The sequence below is a fragment of the Sus scrofa genome, chromosome 14, assembly GCF_054392235.1.
Source record: "Sus scrofa isolate SSC_HxYL_T2T_F1_AM1 chromosome 14, Sscrofa_HxYL_maternal_Yorkshire_Landrace_v2.0, whole genome shotgun sequence".
Lineage (NCBI taxonomy): Eukaryota > Metazoa > Chordata > Mammalia > Artiodactyla > Suidae > Sus > Sus scrofa.
Window position 1 is genome coordinate 95202214 of NC_139396.1, and position 22205 is coordinate 95224418.

Consider the following 22205-nt stretch of genomic DNA (forward strand, 5'->3'; position numbering starts at 1 on the left):
GAACGCCCACGCCGCCTTCTTCCACCCAAGGTGGACCCTGCTACCAGGAGACTCTGGATCGTGACCATAGCGCCTCTGTCCCCAGCTCTGGGGAAAGCCTTATCTTAGTAAGTGGCCCTCGGCGCACCCAGGTCCGCCAGCGACGCGGAGGCCGCGCGGTTTCATCATTAATGCTCCTGAAGGACAATAGCTCATCAAGCCCCACCGAAAGCCCCGGACCCGTCGCGGAGCCTGGGCTGGCGGGGGATGAGGCTGAGCGACTCCTCCTAGAGGTGGTTATGTGGAGAAGGAGCAATCCCTTCTCCCTCCTCCTCCTCCCCCCGCTACTATCCGCGGCCCGGAGAACTGCCGCTTGCCGCCATTGACACGCACAGATAGAACCCAAAGAAAGGCAAAGAGTCCTGCCCGGCACCGGCGCCGCGCGGGCCGAACCTGCGCCCCGGGGAGCGGCGCGCAGAGGGCACCGGGCGCCCGGAACAGGCGGCGCAGCACCAGGTGAGCCCGCCATGGCGGTGGCATTATTGTTCAGGGGGCTTCGGGGTCTGGAAACAAAACGCGCCGCCGGGGCAGTGCAGGGGCCAGAGAGAACCCCCCTGCCTCTCCCCGCCGCCCAGCCGCTGCAGGCGCTCCCCCGAGAGCTGACCCTCCCCGCAAAAAAAAAAAAAAAAAAAGAAAGAAAGAAAGAAAAATTAATAAATCAAGCTGCCCAACTTGCCTCCTCGGGAAAAAAAAAGGAGGGGTTGCTAAAGAAGCGGTAAAATTCCTGCGGCCGGCGAGGAGCCGGGGGCATCTTGGGCGAGGAGGGAGGAAGAAGAAGGATGCGGGGTCCAGCCGCGGGGCCCCGGGCGAGGCTGGACCCGAAGGATCGGAGAGCTCCTGGGGATGCGGAGTTCGGGGCGCAGAAGGGGGAGGAGGGAGGCGCCTGGCCGCCGAGGGGGACTGATCGGGGGCAGCGGTCTGTGCAGGGGCCAAGGGACCCCAGGCAGGGCCGCCCGGGGGGGGCTCCGAGGGTGCCCAGGTCGGGCGCCGGCTGCTCCGGGCTGACAATGGAAGGGGCGCGGAGGCGCCGGGCGGAGGGAAGGGACCGGGGTCCGGGGGCGGGCCGCGCCTGAGAAGGTCAGGCCGGGGACGCGGGCGGCGGGGGCGAGGGCCGAAGGCTGCTCCGCTGTGAGCTGGGCGTCGCGGGCGGCCGTAAGCCCCCGGCCGGCGCGGAGGAGGGCTCGGGGCCGGGCACTCCCCTCCGGTTCCCTTTCCGGGGCGCCCGGTGCCGACGCGCGCTGCGCTTTCCCCGGGAAATGGCGGCCCCTCCGCCGCTCGCTTGGGCAGTCCCGGGTTCCCGCTTTGCGCGGGAAAAAAATAATAATAATAATCGGCGGAATAAGGATAAAAGTAAAGTGGCTGCGACGCAGGAAAGGTTTGCGCCGGGCGCCAGCCGCGGAGCGAATTGCGTGCAGGGCGCGGCAGGCGGGGACCGGCCCTACCTCCCGGGGCGCCGGGCCCACTCTCCAGAAGCACCCTAATTCCAGGTTCGCGCCTCCTGAATCGTGCCCGCGGGTGTCTTTTCCCGCCTTTCCTCCTGGGGGCGCCCTCCGCTCCTGCCCTCTTTGTTCCACACAACAATGGCCCAGAGGGCATTGAGCCCCCAAAGGGCCAAATGCGCCTCCTCCTCCAGGAGTGTCCAGCCACTGATTGTCCCTGGCCTGAAATGGGCCACTGCAGGTTTGATTTAGGCCCCCATACCGCTGGGTTTGTTGGCAACGGCCCCAGGATGGGCAAAGGGATGAAAGGGGAGAGAAGAGAAGGGCCGCGAAAGCAAAGCACGGGTCCATGTGCATTTGAGGGGGTGCAGCGGGGAGCAGAGCCCAGAGGCCCTGATGGTAAAGGCAGTTTGGGTTTTCCAACAGCGCTGATGAACTGAGGTATCGGTCCAGCCTCTGTCCAGCTCAGGGGAATTCAAAACCGCACCCAGGTCTGAGCTCCCCGAGACCTCAGGGGCCCATTCCCCCAGAGGCGATCGGTCCAGCTCGGCAAATGGTTTCCTCACTTTTCTCATTGGTGTTTGTGTCGAAAAGCAATTGTACTCTCACTGGGCTGTGCAGTTGCTCTTGAAACGGTTCGGTAGGTGAGAGAAAAAGAAACATTATTAAGAGCGAACATGTGTCTTCGTTTATGTTGTTTCTTATTTAGGAGCAGTTCCTTTGTGAAACAAACCAAGCTACACATAATTCTCAATTCGTTCATATTTAACTGAAAGTTATCTCATACCCTTTTGGAAAACTCTTATTTTTCAAATAAGTGTTCAGAGCGCCAAGATTGAGAAGTACACTCATGCATTTTTAGAATTGCTTTAGCCCAAGATTACCATATAAATCAATATAGGCACCGCCTGAAGAAAAAGTTTATCTTGAATCACATAATTCACACCTTCAAAATCCCTACTTCCTGTATCCCAGTTTCCTTTAAAAATATGCCCAGTTCTTCATTCCAGTTTTTCCTACCCTTGTCACAGTTCCTCCTCACCTGGATCCATTTATTGCCATGCTTTAGACATTATTAATGGTCTCTGTTTTAAAACTCTATAAAAGAATTTACCTCCTTGGATCCAGAATGTTCCAAAGACTGTGACCCTATTCCCTCACTATTCCATCTTGAGTCTAGTTCTCAGGGATTCTGAGGTGCCTTTGGTCTGCTGTTTCCCAGTGGGTGGGACACCCTGCTAGCTATTGTCTGAGACAACTAGGTCTGTTTTCGCTGCCTCCTGCCAGCAAGGCAGGAGAGAATCCTATCTTAGGCAGCTTTAAATGAAATGTATCTGTAACTTTTTCAGGGGGAGGAATGTGCAAAAAAAAATCAACCAACTTTCTTAAGACTGTTTTTCATTCTCCAAGTTAGACGCTATCTTGGTAAATGCTTTGGAAAAGCATGTAATGCACAGAGATGAATGAAGAGCTTATGGCTAGAGGTCAATTGAACAAGCATTTATGGAACACCAAGGATTAAAACACCTCTGGATGGGGGAAGAAATGCAAATAGGAGAGAACGGACCCTGCTCTCAGAGAGCTTACACCGCTAAACGTAGAAAATAAAGTATTTTTGCAGGAAAAAGGAGAAATGTGATTAAGATTGGCAAGCTAGTAGGAAAACGGGTTCTTTGATGTGCTGCTGACAGGTGTGCAAATTGATATAGCCAGTTGGGAGGGCAGGTTGGGCACCTTTCAGATTAATAATGTGCACATTCTGTGACCCAGCAATTCCATTTCTTGGTATGGATCCTAGAGAAGCAGGCACACGTGTGCACAGATTATGTTATTTCCTTCCATGGCAGAGTTTTGGTAGTTCTGAAATTGAAAACAATCTAATGGCCATCAATCGGGAATGGCTAAATAAACTCTGATACATCTTTTGGAAAATTAGGCTGCAGTTAAAAAGAATGAAGTAAGTCCATATATACTAAGAAAGGTCATCAAGGAATATTATTAATGAAAAAAGAAAATTACAGAACAAAATATACTGCATGGCACCCTTATGGAAAAACAAAACTATGAATGTCTATAAGTAAAAATGCATACATAAATGGAATGGGAAAGGCATAGAACAAGACACCCACTAAAAGAGACAAGAATTAGGGGCTTTGTCGAGGAGTTTAGTCGCATTAATCATACCCATCCATAATCATTGTTATAATACTCGAAATTTTACAACTTGAATTAATTTATATGTTGCTTGGATAACGAAACACAATTCATTTAAAAGTGATTGATAATGTGTAATAAAAGCCATAATTAAAATGCTACAACAATTTTTTAAAGGGAGACGAGAATTCTAAGCTAGAAGGGAGGGCTTGGGCAAGGCTTCACGGAGAATGTAACAGGCTTTGGAGGGGAGAGGGGACCAGGCAGGAAGGAGGAAGCTGGATGCAGACACAGAGCTCTAACCAGAGCCTCCTCTTTCCTCGCTGGCTGAGGCCTGGCCTGCCCGGCCCACACACAGGCTGGGGAGTGAACCAGATGAACAGGTCGCAGTTGCTTTCACTGTTATGATTCTCTGAATATCTGAAGCTAGATGTAGAGTGGGGAGATGTGCCAGGAGAGGACATGAGTTCTAACCGTGATACTGGAAGGTGGTGTTTTGAAAAGGAACATAGTGGAAGGAGTTTCCATTGTGGCGCAGTGAAAACGAATCCCACTAGGAACCATGAGGTTGCAGGTTCTATCCCTGGCCTCGCTCAGTGGGTTAAGGATGTGGCGTTGCCATGAGCTGGGTGTAGTTCACAGATGCAACTTGGATCTGATGTGGCTGTGGCGTAGGCCGGCAGATGTAGGGGTCCAATTTGACCCCTAGCCTGGGAACCTCCATGTGCTGCAGGTGCGGCCCTAAAAAACAAATAAAATAAAATAAAAAGGAACATAGTGGAAACTTGAGCATCAGGAATTGTTTTCCCCCTGGCTGCACAATGGGATGTATATTGGAAATTAGGTTGGAGGGAAGAGTGTTTGAGAAGATAATTCATTCCCCCTCAAAAAATTACAAAAGGAACCCCAAAATGCTTTTGAAATATTTAAAGTTGATTTCACTTATTCATTCACTCTTTTGAGGAATATTTATTGAATGTCAGATGTGTATGTGATACTACCCTAAGTGCCAGTGGGCCTGAAACATGTGACAGAGTGTAAGGGGAAACAGCCCCAGAGTGGTATTCCAGAAGTGGGGGTGAGGGGCCCAGATCTAGGTCTAGTCTCACATAGCTTGTGTGGCCGTGGACATGTCGTTCAGTCACCGCCCCCCCTTTTACTGTAGCTAAAATTGGGGGGCCGGGTCTAAATGATTGCTCGCTCAGGTCCCTTTCAGCCTTAGATTATGATTTTGTTAAATCCTATGGGTCTAACATTGCAATGATTGTGAATTCCCAGGCAAATGGAAGGTCGGGGATATGGGATTAAAATAAGAGAGGCCCAAGGATTTCCAGTTGTGGCGCAGCAGAAACAAATCAGACTGGGAACCATGAGGTTGCAGGTTCGATCCCTGGCCTCGCTCAGTGGGTTAAGGATCCGGTGTTGCCGTGAGCTATGGTGTAGGTTGAAGATGAAGCTCAGATCTGGCGTTGCTGTGGCTGTGGTGTAGGCCAGCAGCTGTAGCTCCGATTCGACCTCTCTCCTGGGAACCTCCATATGCCATGGGTGTGGCCTTAAAAAGACAAAAAGACCAAAAAAGTGAATAAATAAATAAAACAAAATGAGCAGCCCAAAGTGCCCTGCTTTGTGAAAAACACAAGTATTTGCTGTCCTGGAGACTCTCGGTAGAGTGTGTTGGCTCTCAGCGTTTACCCAGAGCTAATACTTGTTTTCCATCCCTTTATATGGCCTCCCAAAATCTGGGAGAGAAACACCGTCACTGAGTTTTAAGCTTCGTGTTATTCATACCTCAAGCACTGTGGTATTATAATAGTTGCCTTTGAATTAAAATGTTAGCCTGCATTCTATGAAGATAGTCTCTAAGACTTTCTTTCCTGACAAGAAGTCATAATAGCTAATGTTTCTTAAATGCCTTACTGCCTGCCAGGTACCATTCCAATCACTTCATATGTATCAATGCATTTGCATTCTTACAATAGCCTTATAGATAGCTACTGTTGTTATACCCATTTCACAGAAAAGAAAAGAGAGGTTTAAGAACATGGCCAAAATCACCACCCAACTGGTGGGTGATAAACTCCCACCCAGGGAGCCTCCCTCCACAGCCCCATAGCCCTTACCTGCCTGTGGTGAGAACAAGAGAGCCAGCGTCCCTCAGATTCTCAGCTTATGTTCATTTTCACATTAGGCTATGCAAATTTGATTTTAAAACTACTATTCACATCACTATTTTACCTGACGATGTCAATAAAAGATAAAAAGCATCAGATTGAGCCACATCACACCGTGCTTTAAACTGTCTTGTCACGAAGTATTAACTAAGACAAATTTGGTGGTTTCTCTGAAGCCCTTGCTGTTCATTTATCCATCTCACCATCCATCATACTTTCCCCGATTTATTTGACTGGCACTGCCAATTTGGGCTTGGAATGGAGTAAGTAATTCAAGTCAAAATTCCCACGCTTTGACAGAACGTGTGTGGAAATACGCGTAAGATCACCAGCTTTGTACGGCCTTGTGCACAACCTTTACTTCAGCTGATTCCATGCGGCCAGAAGTATTAGCTACAGTAATGAGTGTATTTTTTTTAAGCCACCATTGCAGCACCTGGTCTGACCAAAGATTTGGAGGTCATTTCTGGGGATGAGAAGCAGTCCTGATGATATGGTTTCTGCGCCTAAATGTGGGTCATTTCCGTGACAACAGGACAAAAATATAACAAAATGAAATCAAACCTGTCTGGGAAAACCAAGGCTCCGTGTTCACCAGCGTGGCACCAGTAATGATACATATACGGAATCCTGTAGCTCGAACGAGGTGCTGCCTTCACTGCTCAGTAAAACCATTATAGTAAACAGTGGTGGTAGACTACAAAAAGGAAAATTCCAACGGCTCATACAATATCATTTAGATCAGATGATAATTCACTGGATTCCCGTCTAGAGCGCTAACTTCCGAATAGACCAGTCTTCCAGAATTTCAGTGAGATGATCATCCACTCAAGCACTACCCCCTTAATTCTAACCTGGACTTTCACCTCTGCTGTTCTTTGTAAACACTGTGGATGACTGTCTTGAGGTGAAATGAGAAGCAGTCCAAAAACAGAGTAAAATAGTTTTTCAGGCCCACTTTTTCTTTTCTGTGCTTGTGGGTGATGAAATGATGACATCCAAGGAGAGATCACATGGGTGTGATTTAATTCTACCTGATGGTTCCATCGCTATGAATGTAATAGATGGGCACGCAACCCCACTGAAATGTTCAGACATTCTGAGCATCTTCCTAGAGGAGCAGCAAGTTTTAGGTCGGAAAGGACCTCAGAGGCCGACCGGTGCCATGGTTCACTGGTGGGGCTCCACAGGGCCCCGAGTTCCTCACCAGCCCAAGGGAGGAAAGGGTGGAGATCAAACCTTCAAGTTTCTTAGGCCTTCCTTGCTCCAACCTCATAGCTCCCCTTCCTTCTGTGTGTTATATATAATATGTATATATTATGTGTATATAATAGATATGTATATGTGTTTATAATGTATATATTATATTGTATATTATATATTATAGCTTCTGGAAGGTTTTTTTGAGCAAAAGGGAGGTTCTGAAAAATCAACTGACTTGCCCAAGGGCCACAGCTGGTGTCCCACCCATTCCACAGAACTGGAGTCCCACCCACTCCACTCCCACACACCCCTTATCCACCATGATGCACCCTATAGAGGTCTAGCTTGTTCTGCCCACAGGTGGAATAGCACCTTATGGCTAGTGGTCATCCTTACCTGCTGCAGGTGATACGACATGCCAGGTCTCAGGGCCATGGGGGACCCACACAGCTCTGACCAGGGAGCAGCACGGCGCCCATCACTGGCGTAAAACACTGCAACTGAAGCGACAGCCCCCCAGCCACTTGTCCCCACAGTGCAGCCACTGCCTGAGGACTAACAGCAAGGAAAATAGGGTGGGGGGACAGGCAGGGGAAGGGAAGGAGGAATGAGTTGCCTCTGCTGGGAGGCGCACAGTCCGTTCCAGCTTTGAGGGGCTACAGCCCATCCAGTGACTGGTGCTGTTCCCCTCACACACCCCCCAAAGGGAGCTCCTGCATCCCCTCACTCCCATCTGAGCTGCTCATCATGGTTCAGACAAAGCCAGACCCTTGCTCAGGGCAGTAAGACAGGTCACTATGTAACAATACACCTCACTATTAATTTGAAACGCTTCGATTTTAGGAAAACACAGTAGCTTGCCTGCTGTTCCAATTTGCTAATTCTCAAAGAGCCCAAAGAGGAGACCAAGCTGGACCCAGTGAAGGCTTTTGTTTTTGTTTTATTTTCTGTGTGTAAGTAGATTCAGGGAGGCAAAGCTGTTCATTTTCTTCTGGGGCATATTACTAACTCAGAACTCAAAATATTTTTATGCATTCATTTATATTCATTTCTCATACACCTAGTACCACAGGTGGCCAAATGTGTTTATATTAGAAAATAACCTAAGGTTAATAATAAGCAAAAAGGACCTTGGGTCTGGTTCAACAAAGACAACGAAACGTGTTAAAAGTCACGTGTACCTTGGTATCAGCAATCTTAAATCCACCCCACGTCTGCTCCATCCCCTCCTCTACTCCCCATGCCTTCTGGAATGCTCCAGGCAGCCACATACACTCTGCCTTGGCCTCTGAATTATAAAGAATGTGCTGGCAGTTAAGTTTCCCGCCAGGTTATTCCAGGACATGATTTGAAATGCCTTTTTTTAAAAGGGAATGATTTGTAATCCAATAGTATAATTTAAATGAATTGGGTTAATGCTTGGTTCGAACGTTCGTGGTTGGTTAATTTGGTTAATTTGATCCGAGTGTCATTTTGATGAAATTGCATTTGATACTGCTCTTTATGTTATAAATTGTTAATGTGCTTTAACATATATGACAATAAAATTATTGACTCTTCTCATTCACTTAAAGGTGGCCTTGGAAGAAAATGGTTTGGAAAGTATTACTTGTGCAGTAATGATTTGCCCTTGGAGTTCATAAATGGAAGTGTAATAGAGCAAGTGATTTAGCTAGTACTACTGAAAATGGTTTTTACAGCCACAAAATAATACTAATAAACTGTTATTATTTTAATACAGTACTTAGGGTAACACACCAAAATATATTCGAATTCTGTCAGGTATGAGGCTAAGAGACTTTTTTCATACCCTTTAAAATATATTTTACCTACAGTTAATAATATATTTACATTGAATTCCCTTATGTCCTACCTTGTGTTATTTCATGTCATTTTATTCTCCCAAAGGATAGTTTTGAACTGACAAAGATGCTTCACTGCAGTATTTCCTTTGTTTTTTCATAAATATTTACAATATGAAATATTCTGAAGCACAGTTCTACAGATTAGGGAAATATCATGGAAACTAAAAATGAAAAAGTTGAATAAATTTCAGCAATTTTAAAACTACACGAATCCATTAGGGGGTGACACTCTGAATTTAATGTTTATGAACATTACAAAAATCATTTAAAGGTTTTTTTTTAATTCATTTCCATCATTAAAAAGCTATAAGACCTCTTAGTTCCGGATTTAAAGTAATATATATATGGAAGCATTTTGAATTGTATACTTCTGAAGGGAATGATCTCAAAAGAGTGTTTAAAATAAGCTGTCTTGGAATTCTAGATCTTTTGTCAAGGTGGTTCAGCAGCCCCGCCAAACTTCACCTGTGACAGGCTGACCGATAATTATTGCTCCCAATCTCAAATGCTGGCTGCTCTCTCTTTTTAAAAGATGCTTTGCAGAAGCTCAACAGCAGAAAAATGGCCATTTGAATGGGGATTGCCGGTAGCTGCTAATGGACCATCTTGCCAATTGGCTAATGTGTCCCGTGCCTCATCAGTTTGCACACAATAAAAACTTTAAAAGTTGTTTGAGGCAAAAAATAGTTTACTCTTGGAGTTCCCCTCGTGGCTCAGTGGTTAACAAATCCGACTAGGAACTACGAGGCTGCCCGTTCAGTCCCTGGCCTTGCTCAGTGGGTTAAGGATCCGGTGTTGCTATGGGCTGTGGTGTAGGTCACAGACACAGCTCAGATCCTGTGTTGCTGTGAGCTGTGGTGTAGGCTGGTGGCTACAGCTCCGATTAGACCCCTTGCCTGGGAACCTCCAAATGCTGCGGGAGCAGCCCTAGAAATGGCAAAAAGACCAAAAAAAAAAAAACAAAAAAACAAAAGTTTACTCTTTATCAGCTCTTTATGCCGGAGAAAGAACTCTTTAACCTGTATTTATTTATTTTGGCTGCACCCACAGCAGACAGACATTCCCAGGCCAAGGATCAAACCCAAGCCACAGCAGTGACAATGCAGGATCCTTAACTCGCTGAGCCACAAGGAAACTCCAAGAATTTATTTAAAGGAAAATATTAAAGAAAGCCAGATTAAGGAGTTCCCTGGTCACCTAGCAGATAAGGATCTAGCATTATCACTGTCATGGCTGAGGACACTGCTGTGGCATGGGTTCCATCCCTGGACCTGGGAACTTCTGCATGCTATGGCTGCAGCCAGAAAGAAAGAGAGAGAGAAATCCGATGATTTTGTCTTTTTATGAAGGCACTTGGTGTATTAAGTTTGCTATTTTTCACCAAGAGCAATTCATTCAATAAAGGCAAACGCTTGGGATGTTTCCTTTCTTTCCTCTCCCATCTGGGATTATAGTATAGTTTTAAATATTGTTTATAGAAATCCCATATGCTGTAATCATGCAAATACAGACACTCTGAATCGGAGTCTATTATATTAGTGAGTCTTATACAATCTCTTGATACAAAATTTTATATTCTTCAATTACCTCAAGACCAGTTAGTTTCCAGTGACTCACCTGGTGGTGACAGTAAGCTGAATTTTTCAATATGACATTCTTAATTACAAAGCACTTGAGCTTTTTCTCTGTACTGATGTAGACTTTTTTCTAGGCTTATTCCCAAACGATGTGTGTGAGGATGTTAAATTAAAATGACACTTTCAGTTTCCAGTTCTAAATGCTGGACTCTGAGCACACGGGCTTTCTTTCTCTAGAGCCCACAGAAATAATGGTGAAGATGTACAAAGAAAATAAATACTTCACAACAAAGGGGCAGGGGCTGGCGATGGTCATCTGCAGATGGGAGATTTCTGCACATTTCTGGGTGACCGAAAGTACACAGGAACATGTGGACAGCACCACAGGAAGAGCTACAGCTAAGAGGGAGCTGCCCTAAAGTGGGCAGGATGAGAAATGGGGAGCCCTTGCAAGTTGGTTCCCAGAATACCTAGGTGAACTGGCCTCTCTCCCTCCCCTACTCCTAGTAGAGCTTCCTAATAGTGGAAATCTAGCATTTATCCTCCCAACTGATGATCTGAGGTTTCATTACTAATGAAATTGAACAACTACAGGGCAGGTCTAGAAGGTGGAGTAATGGGTAGAGTTCTACCGAGTAAAACTCCCCTTATTCTGGCATTTGGGGACTCTGAGTTCCTAACCAGGTACCCCATGGTGCTGCCTGCTACTTGGAAACCCCCTGTGCATGTACCTAAAAGTTCCTAAAAAGAAACCATGCCCACCAGACAATAGCTGAGGAAGCTTTTTTTTTTTTTTTTTTTTTTTTTTGGCTTTTTGCTATTTCTTTGGGCCGCTTCTGCGGCATATGGAGGTTCCCAGGCTAGGGGTCAAATCGGAGCTGTAGTCTCCGGCCTACGCCAGAGCCACAGCAACGCGGGATCCGAGCCTAGGGGTCAAATCGGAGCTGTAGCCGCCGGCCTACGCCAGAGTCACAGCGGGATCCGAGCCGCGTCTGCAACCTACACCACAGTTCACAGCAACACCGGATTGTTAACCCACTGAGCAAGGGCAGGGACCGAACCCGCCACCTCATGGTTCCTAGTCGGATTCGTTAACCACTGCGCCATGACGGGAACTCCTGAGGAAGCTTTTTTATCTGCCTGCAATAGGCAACCGTGTCTTACATTCTTTTTTTTTTTTTTTTCTTTTTCTTTCTAGGGTCGCTTCCTGTGGCATATGGAGGTTCCCAGGCTAGGGTTCTAATCGGAGCTACAGCTGCTGGCCTGTGCCACAGCCACAGCAATGCCAGATCTGACTCGCATCTGCAACCTACACCACAGCTCACAGCAATGCTGGATCTTTAACCCACTGATTGAGGCCAGGGATCGAACCCACAGTATCATGGCTCCTAGTCAGATTCATTTCCACTGCATCACGACAGGGACTCCTTGTCTTTCATTCTTTTTTTTTTTTTTTTTTTTTTTTTTTGTCTTTTTGTCTTTTGTCGTTGTTGTTTGTTGTTGTTGTTGCTATCTCTTGGGCCGCTTCCGCGGCATATGGAGGTTCCCAGGCCAGGGGTTGAATCGGAGCTGTAGCCGCCGGCCTACGCCAGAGGCACAGCGGGATCCGAGCCGCGTCTGCAACCTACACCACAGCTCACGCCAACGCCGGATCGTTAACCCACTGAGCAAGGGCAGGGACCGAACCCGCAACCTCATGGTTCCTAGTCGGATTCGTTAACCACTGCGCCACGACGGGAACTCCTGTCTTTCATTCTTGAATGCAAATGCACAACCAAAGATCACCAAACATTTAAGGAAAGCCAACATGACAAAGATGAAAATAAATAAATAGGACCACTGATTGGATATGATAATTTCGAGAAAGAAGATGATGTAAACACATCCCAGGTAGTTTCAGAGAGACTGGGAGGCATGGTGCCTTCATAAAAGAACAGGATCCTATGAAAAAGGAACAGTCAGGGAACAAGAAAGAGCTCTTGGAAATTAACAATATGATTATCAAAATTAGAAGTTTGAAAGACCAAGAAATGGAAAGAAAAGGATAAGAGACTTGGGGGAACAATCCAGGAGACACAAAACCTGGTTTACAGGCATCCCAGTAAGAGACAAGTAAAGGGAAATGTGGGAGAACTAAAGAGATGGGGGGAAATCATCAAATAAATAACAGGAAAAAATTCCAGGGACTTTGAAACTATGAAGAGTCTTTAGATTCAACAGGCTTATCAGCAAGTGCTGGGCAGATGAACAGGAAGAGGAGCCCACACCTAGACTCCTAAAAAAATCCTTGTGAATTTTTTTTTAGGGCCACACCCACAGCATATGGAGATTTCCAGGCTAGGAGTTGAATCAGAGCTACAGCTACTGGCCTACACCACAGCCACAGCAACGCCAGATCCAAGCTGTGTCTTCAACCTATACCGCAGCTCATGGCATGCCAGCTCTTAACCCACTGAGCAGGGCCAGGGATTGAACCTGTGTCCTCGTGGATACCAGTTGGGTTTGTACCACTGAGCACAATGGAAACTCCGAAATTTTAGACTATACAGAGAAAACTTGACAACTCAGGGGATGAGGGCTTCCAAACTTCTCTGGAACACTGGCTTCCAAAAATAATGGATCAGTGGCTTCCAAATGCTGAAGCAAAATGATTTTGATGCTAGAAATTATATATTCCACCAAATGAGAATCCAAAGATCATTCAATAAGGACAGATCCAAGAAAACCAAGTTTACTTCCCCATACTGTGTCTGAAGAGCTACCTGAGGCAGATAACAGGGAAACAAGAGAAAAAGGCAAGAAAGAGGAAGTCGTGGCAACAAAGGTGAACTGGGAAGAGAGTGGGGCAGATAACAGGGAAACAAGAGAAAAAGGCAAGAAAGAGGAAGTCGTGGCAACAAGGGTGAGCTGGGAAGAGAGCGCCAGGATGTTCCCAGGGTAAAAGAGCCACTTGACATGGGAACCCAGGTCGGAGGGCTGCAGGGACAATGTCTCTGGGGGAAAAAGTGGTCCCTGCAAACAGCATGGCAGACAAGCTGGGTGATTTTTAGAATATGGTAAAGGCATATATCTCTTTCATTAACAAAAAGAAAAATACAGTCGACCCTGTATTGGCAAACTCACCTACTCGCTAAAATTTGTAACCCAGGATCAATGCTTGCAGTCATTCAAGGACATGCGCAGAGCAGAAAATAACCTACCCATCCCCTGTACACTTTCCCAGCTGAGGTCAAACAAGGTCACACCCTGCCACCTTGTGTCATCTCTCACCCTGTACACACGTGACCCTTTTGTGGTCTATTTAATGCCATGTTTTTCCATTTTGTACCTACTGTTAGTGATTTCAGTGCATTGAGAAGAGACCGCCTGGAAGTGACAATAAATGGAGAAGTAGAGGTATACACATTAGAGTTTGGGAGGCAACTGCCAGAACTAAAATGAAAATTGTTTCATGGAACAGCTGACTCTGGAAGTGAGCTTGGAGGAGAAAGGATGGAGTGAGAGCTTGTTGCTTTTCATTTAATGGATTTCTTTACCTCTTTGTCTTCCTATGGGCAAATATGAGATTTAAAGATAAATTCAAAATTTTAAATAACTTCCTTAACTTTCTTGTTCTCCTTGTTTTAGGGTAACCCTGAGCAAGTCATAATTATAGGCTTGAGCATGTATAAGTTCACAGAGAACTTAGGGTCTCAGCTATTTTTTTCTACAGAGCCCCTAGACCAGGAAAAACGCTTTTCATTCCATTTATTAAGTGGTTAGGTCTCAACAACTTAAATAAATATCTCTGTCCTAACAATTTAATAGCTGTTTGAAAAAAAAAATAACATATGAGGCGTTCCTGTCATGGCACCGCAGAAATGAATCTGACTAGGAACCATGAGGTTGAGGGTTCGATCCCTGGCTTCACTCAGTGGGTTAAAGATCTGGCGTTGCCATGAGCTGTGGTGTAGGTCACAGATGCAGCTTGGATCCTGTGTTGCTGTGGCTGTGACGAGGCCAGCAGCTGTAGCTCCAATTTGACCCCTAGCCTGGGAACTTCCATATGCCCAGGGTGGCCCAAAAAAGAAAAAACAAACAAACAAACATGAATTAGAAGAATAAAGAATATTTGCATCCCATTCTCAGATAACCACAGTGAATTACAAAGAGGCTTATCCAATCAGATTGGACACTGCCACTCTCCTTTTCTGTTCCACACTGATTTTCGCCCAGCACTTGCTCTTGATCACAATGGCCAAAAACTCAGCTTTGCAAAGGTATGGCATCACCAAGAGGAAGATGGTATAATATACTGCAAACCACCAGTGGCACCACAATGAGCTGTTCATTGTAGGGGCCAATAGAGGTTGACTATCGCTGCATTTCACTTGAAAGCTTAAATGTTCACTGTTGTGTCCCAGGTCCCTTGGCACACAGTTTGAGAACCATGGCTCTAGCATCTGTTTGAAACTTTTTTATGATCTGTCATGCAACTTTATTGGAAAATATTTGAGGACAAAGGCCACGTCTATTCCCTAATATCTAATGTAGTTTCTTGTTCAATAATAAATGCTCCATAAATAGTGTCTTTCTTTGACTCAATGATGTCATAGATTACAAGAGGCATACTGATTTTTAGAGATAGTAAAATTTTTTTAAGTGCATCATAATGTCAGTGAAATACAGTAGTTATTTGAATAAGCTGGTGTGAATGTATTACCCATGTCCGAGTCAGTGTTACAATTTAATTTAACATCACCCTTGTGATATCTGTAAAATCTAACTCATCGGTGTTCTTATGGACTTAAAACCCAAACATAAAAATAAATCCTAACATACCAGAGTCTGATATGTCCTCTTCCCCAGCTGACACCAAACCCGTGAGTGGAGTTCTCCCAACTGCTGTGTTCCCGAAGGTGAGAGGGAATAAGCAGGTAACACTCAATTCTCTGCATTCTCCCTGCTTCTTCCCTGCCTTTTGGGTTTTATTTTCCTGCCCCCACCCACCACCAATTAACATGCTTAAAACTAGCCTATTCACTTTGTGAGTAATTAAGAGACTTTACACCTTGGTCATAGCTTGGGTCTTTCACACACCGAAAGCAGGTATGTTGCAGGTCTAGGCTGTGTCTGGCATGCTTCCCAGCTCCTCTTAAGTCCCCCACACAGTGTGTAGAACCACTGGAAAAGCTTCATCCAGCCACATGCTGTCTTCAAACCTATAAACAAACATCCTGGACTGTAGTCCTTGAGCTTTGCCTAACTAGAACAAAACTTGTTTTAGAGCAAAAGGTAAATAAATGTGAACATTCAATAATTAGTCTGATGGAAACAAATTCCACATTGCAATGGTTCTTTTCTCTTTCCACACAAAGATTCAAAGTCACGGAAGTGTGGAATTCCCTTGGGGCAAAAAGGGTTACAGATCTGGCAGCTCAGGTCGCTGCTGTGGCTCAGGTTTGATCCCTGGCCTAGGAACTTCCAAACACTGTAGAGGCGGCCAAAAAAAAAATTTCCCAGGAAGTAGATAAAACTCATTCAAGTATTTTAACTCCTGACTTCCTAATACTGCATAGAATCAGGGGAAGGGCTGGCCTGGAGAAGAAGGAAGTTAAAGGTTATCATCTCTCACCCCTGCAGGCAGAGTCTAGCATGGGGGGTGGGGGTGGGGAACAGGGGACAGGTGGGCTTTAGAAAGTAAAGTCTTTTCTCTTGAGGGGGCCAAGGAGGCTCAACATTTCCTTCCATCTGTGGGTTCTGGCAGGTGTGACCTGCCAGGTCCCATGAGCCTCCCCTCAGCCTCCCCTAAGGGTTTCTGGAGGTGGTCAATATGCAGGGGCCTCCCAGCCCTCGGGGCCAGGAGTTAGGCATTTGGCTGATGAAAATGCTGCCAGAGGGGGACCCCTTCCTTCCCGGGTGAGAATGGACTTGCTGAGGAGACCCACTCAGAGGAGACACACCTACTAACAAGCAAAAGGCTTTATTGCAGAGGGGCCCTGTGGGTGGAGAGCAGCAGGGTAAGGCAACCCCAGGGACCTGCTCTGCTGCTGCTCTGCCAAGTGACTCACAGTCTCAGGGTTTAAGGAGGTGAGAGTAGTTTTCCAAGTTGTCTCTGGCCAGTCATGTTGCTTGTGCCCACATTTGGGCTAACTCAGAGTCCTTTCTAGTGGCACACACATCTCTCAGCCAAGGTGGATTCCAGCAAGAAGGTTTCTGGGAGATGGGCAGAACATATTATGGGCTCCTCTGGGCCCCTCCTGAATTCTGCTAGTTAGTGCTTGATGGCAGCGAGTCAGTATCGTGCTCCTTATCGGGACCTCCAGTTGTGAGACAACTCATGCCAGCAGTTATTGCACCTGGCCAGGGTGGGTGGTTTCGGTCAGTGGTTCCCATCAAAAAGATGGGTCCCCAGACACAGAGAACTCTCCAGTCCTTTTAAAGCACATGCAACGACCAGCCTCACGCCGAGACTTCAAAAGGTGCCACCTCCCCAGCTCTGCTTAAGTCTCTAACCTAGAGGAATATCTGGAAGCCAAAGAAAGAAAGTCTCGTGACAAATTGCTGTGTTTGGGGTGATCCCTACATTTTGTAATATTCAGCTCTTATGTTTCTCTTGTTGATCCAGTCCTGGTTTTCTTTTCTTGGCTATTTTATCCTCATGAATGTGTTAGGCACCAGTCTCCTGAAGTCCCATTTTTCTTCTACTGCTAGTCCTAATTGCCAAGTTTCAGGGCCATTTTTGACTCCATATGGCTGATATTGGGCAAGTCCCTGGGTGGCTTTATTCTACACACCTAGTCATTTCCTGTCTGTTTTCATTCAAGGAAAATGTATTGGACCTGGGGGTCAGGGGTGGGGAGGGTGTTGGTGAGGGGGCCTGTTCTTGCGGTGTTTGTGCTCCATGCATTTTTCTCTCTGTAGGAGAGATTATGACCATTCAGCACATACCATATCCACAGAGCATGTCCATCCTGTGATGGGCTTTTCAGGTGGTTTCCTTGGCAACGGGACCCACTCATCCCCCTCCCCCTACTTACCAGTAACTACAAAAAAGCACATAATTAGCTTAGTGGGGGGCTTTATGCACCAGTACTAACATGTCTTTATGCACCTGCACAGGCTCTGAACTCTTCAGATCTTAAAAAGACTAAGCTTCTTTTCCAGGACCATTTGAAAGTGATTTTTCCAGAATTCCTGTTGTGGCTCCATGGGTTAAGAAGCTGACTAGTATCCATGAGGATGCGGGTTCGATCCCTGGCAGGTTAAAAATCCTACATTGCTGTGGCCGTGGGGTAGCCCAGCAGCTGTACCTTTGATTTGTCCCCTAGCCTGGGAACTTCCATATGTCTCAGGTATGGCCCTAAAAAAAAAGATTTGAAAGTGTCTTTTCCAAAATTGGAATGTTTAAGACCAGAGGGACCTTCAGGGTCAATCAATCACCTCCCAGCTTTACTGATGTGGCCCATGCAAAGGACACAGAGAGCTCACATAGGTAGTCATGTAGAAGTGGGTCTACACTCAGGGCTTCTTGCCCAGTCCTGGGATCTTCCCACCAGACCGGGAGCCACCTCCATCCTGAACATCAGCACCAGCTAGCCAGCATGTGTCAGGAGCTGTCCCTGAGAACAGGCCATTTCACATTGCTTTGCACGTACCCTGTCCCCAGGGACAACCCTGATGACCACCGGCAGTTACTCTGTACATTTACTGATGCCTGACTTAAGTCTCTTCAACGTGAATTGATGGTTCTTATCCTAATATGCAGTTGCTTGCTTCATCAGAGAGAGGACAGCTGTAAATGGATTTATGAAAATTTGCAGCAGAAGCATGGAAATGTGCAAGTCTGAAAACAGTCGGAAGTTCCTGCTGTGGCTTAGTGGGTTAAGAGGCCACCTGCAGCAGCTTGGGTGGCTGTGGAGGCGCAAGTTCGAACCCTGGCCTGGGAACTTGCATATGCTGCAGGTGCAGCCATTAAAAAAAAAAAAAAAAAAAAAAAAGATGGAGTTCCCGTCGTGACGCAGTGGAAACGAATCGGACTAGGAACCAAGAGGTTGCAGGTTTGATCCCTGGCCTCACTCAGTGGGTTAAGGATCCTATGTTGCTGTGAGCTGTGGTGAAGGTCACAGACGTGGCTCAGATCCCGACTTTGTAGGCCGGCAGGTGTAGCTCCAGTTGGACCCCTAGCCTGGAAACTGCCATATGCTATGGGTGCAGCCCTAAAAAAGCAAAGGAAAAAGAAACGTGGTGATACTGTTTTATCCTTATGCCTTACTGGGAAAGAGATAAGGTTCTTAGGTTATTTGCTCCTCGCCTTTGCTTGTAGTTAACTCTGATGAATACCTCCATCTCTTGGTAGCAATACCACACATACAATGGTGTGGTAAGTACGTGCAGACGTTCTGAAAGACTGTATGTGAAGTGTGTAGTTGAAAGCCGCAGATTCACATCATTCACTTCAGGGGTCGGAGGGTGTTGAGAATGGGGTTTGTTGCTAACTCCTAGGTTGTATATAAAATTCTCCGTTGCACGGAGTAATCAGATACTTTAGAAAATTGAACTCTGTGCTCAACCTTCCAATCAGATTACATAAATCCCAGGTTTGTATCTTTTGTATTAGCCATGCATTTATTTAGCACTTTCTTCTATCATATTTTTACCCACTTTCTTAGGCCTTTTCATTGCCATCTTTGCTGAAGGTAGACTGACCTGGCCAAAATTTGAGATAGCTGCCTCAATAATAATCAGATACAACTGACTTCAGTTTATGTTTGACCTCATCTTCCATCTCCCCCTGCCAAATGGCCACTGAGAATGATGTTGGTCCAGAGAGCTTTGATACGTTCACATTTTTCATAGAAAAATTATGCTTCCTTGTCTTTGTTCTTGCTTGGTTTATAATTTGCTTTTACTTATTCTGGCTTGTATTCCTTTCTTAGTTACGTTATTCCCTCCACCAACAGGCGAAGCTCTATTATAATTCTGTGAATTATCTTAGCCTTGCAAAGACTTTTTCAGAAGTATATAATTATTTTATCTTCACACAAAAGATAGCTTCCTGAAATTACAATGAGTTATGTACCTGTCTCTTGGGGCATTGTACTGAAGCCACGTCTTTGTGCTGATTCTGAAGTTTCTCCCCCAAATCTACCTGGATTCCCCATTCCAAGGAGCAAAAGCTTGGGTTGCATTATGGCTTTTAATTTGCTGTGTTTGGTTACTCTGTATTAGCATGTTTGGTAAAACTGCCTCTTCTGGCACATTTCTGATTTTAAGAATGCTACATTATTGGAGAATTTAGGAAAATATTTCCATCTGAGAAGTGCACATCAGCTCTGAGTCATGGGTCAAAGCTAACCGTTATGTTAGGCATGGCCTATTCACTTTGTACTGTTGATTAAAAGAGGCAGAAGCAAATCAGGACAAAGAGGAACCGTATTAGTTTTCTTGTTGCTGCTGTAACAAATTATCCCCCAAATTTAGTGGCTCAAAGCAGTAGCAATTTATTCTCTTACAGCTCTGGAGGTCAGAAGTCCAAAATCACTTTCTTTATTCTTTTTTTTTTTTTTTTTTTTTTTTGTCTTTTTAGGACCCCACCTGTGGCATATGGAAGTTCCCAGGCTAGGGATCGAATCGGCAGCTGCCAGCCTACACCACAGCCACAGCAACGCAGGATCAGAGCTCCGTCTGTGACCTACATCACAGCCCACAGCAACACCGGATCCTTAACCCCCTGAGCAAGGCCAGGGATAGAACCTCCATCCTACATGGACACTATTTGGGTTTGTTACCACTGAGCCCCAATGGGAACTCCCAGAATCACGTTCAATGGGCTAACACGAAGGTGACAGCAGCACTGGCTCCTTCAGGCGGCCCTGAGGGGAGAATCCATTTCCTGATCAGCCTGTCACTGCTCTCATCTCCTCCCTCCCCCTTGTAAGGATGCTTGCCGTTACACCAGGCCCACCCTGATCATCCAGAATCATCTCCCCCGTCGGAAGATTCTTAGTGTGACCACATCTCCAAAGTCTCTTTTGCCATGTCAGTGACATACTCACAGGATTCTGGGGATGCCGAAGTGCACATCCTCAGAGGCTCAGCACAGAACCATGACCTTGCTCTCTCCTGACAGTTGCTTTGGCCTCACCTCCTGAGGTTGGGCTGCTGGCTGGGGTGGGGAGCTGTTTGTGAGTGGGCCCACCGATGCCCAACTTCCCGCCTGCATGCCCTGTGGTGGCCGCCAGGTCTCAGCTGCCTCCCCAGGGCAGGCAGGTGTGTCACGTGCTTTAGGGCCACCCCATGTGCTGTGGGGCCACCCCAAGCCACTGGCACTTCGCCCCTGCTCACCCTACCATCTTTCCTTTCCAGCACTGAGTGAGGCCACCGTGTCAGCAAGCTGAGAGGGAAACTAAGGCAAGATGTCGGGCCGGAGCGGGAAGAAGAAAATGTCCAAGCTGTCGCGTTCAGCCAGGGCCGGGGTCATCTTCCCGGTGGGGAGGCTGATGCGGTACCTAAAGAAAGGGACATTCAAATACCGGATCAGCGTGGGTGCGCCCGTCTATATGGCTGCGGTCATCGAATACCTGGCAGGTAAGGTGAACTCTCAGGATAGGCGACCCCTTGCCAGATCCCAGCCCTCCCTCAGCCCCTCGAACAGGCGGGCCAGGGAAGCCTTGGTTCGCCCAGTGGCATCTCAGGGCCACCGTGGGCGGTAAGGGGCTTTCCGCTTGCCTGCTTGACTAAAACCGACCCCTGCAGGCTTTGGGGGAGGGAAGAGGGCGTAAGGACAGAGGATCAACATGGAATGAAGAGAATCCACCATCAAGTGGCTTTTCTAGACCAGCTGCGAGAAAAGTGTGTCTTTCGGCAAATGCAATAGGTAAATTTCCAGGTTCCTGCAGAAGACAGACTATGGGAAGAGGGGGCTTGCTATTCATTTTGCAGCAGGGCTCTTCACTTGTATTTCAGAGTTCTCACTAAATATCAGTTCTTCTGCTATGTTGAACCCGGGACTCAATGTCCATAAATAACATCAACCCTGACATCAAAAGCATCTTCAGTTGGTTCCATGAAGCCAATAATGTTCTGATTTGATTCTCCTTTACAGGGGTGGTTGTCTGTCTATAATGGGTACATAGGAAATAATTTTCCATATTGGTCGTTAAAATTATTTTTTTACTCAAAGATGACATTTTTGCTGTGGGTGTTCTTTCTTTGAGTAACTTTCTTCTTTTTTTTTTCAGGCCACACCCATGGCATATGGAAGTTCCCAGGCTGGGGGTCCAATCTGAGCTACAGCTGCCGGCCTACACCACAGCCACAGCAACGTGGGATCCGAGCCACATCTGCGACCTACACCGCAGCTCACGGCAACGCCAGATCCTTAGCCCACTGAGCAAGGCCAGGGATCAAACCCACAACCTCACGGTTCCTAGTTGGATTTGTTTCCGCTGTGCCACGACGGGAACTCCTCTTTGAGTAACTTTCCATTTAGCTTTGTTGTTGTTGTTGCTCTCTTAAGTCTTAATCAGAAGCCCAACTTCACAATATCAAGGATACCTTTAAAAATGTACATTTACGGACACAAGATATGTAAGAATATAAATATGGGAGCTCCAATTCGACCCCTAGCCTGGGAACCTCCATATGCCGCGGGTGCAGCCCTAAAAAGCAAAAAAAAAGACTCTATATCAAACTCGTCCCCAAGTGATGCTAATACTGCCGGTACAGGGACGGCTTGGAGGAGCAAGAGGGCAGGCATTCTTTCAGGAGCAGGTC

General features: G+C 46.4%; 1 protein-coding gene across 1 annotated transcript in view; it reads left to right on the plus strand.

Annotated features, from left to right (window-relative positions):
* Nucleotides 1–334: 334 nt before the first annotated feature.
* The window catches only part of MACROH2A2 (macroH2A.2 histone), a 52033-nt gene continuing 30162 nt past the window's right edge, over nucleotides 335–22205 (plus strand). Inside the window, exons 1-2 of the mRNA XM_021073865.2 lie at nucleotides 335–495; nucleotides 20796–21017. Coding sequence (XP_020929524.1) covers nucleotides 20846–21017 — 172 coding nt within the window. The 5' untranslated portion in view covers nucleotides 335–495; nucleotides 20796–20845. The remainder of the gene's footprint in view (nucleotides 496–20795; nucleotides 21018–22205) is intronic.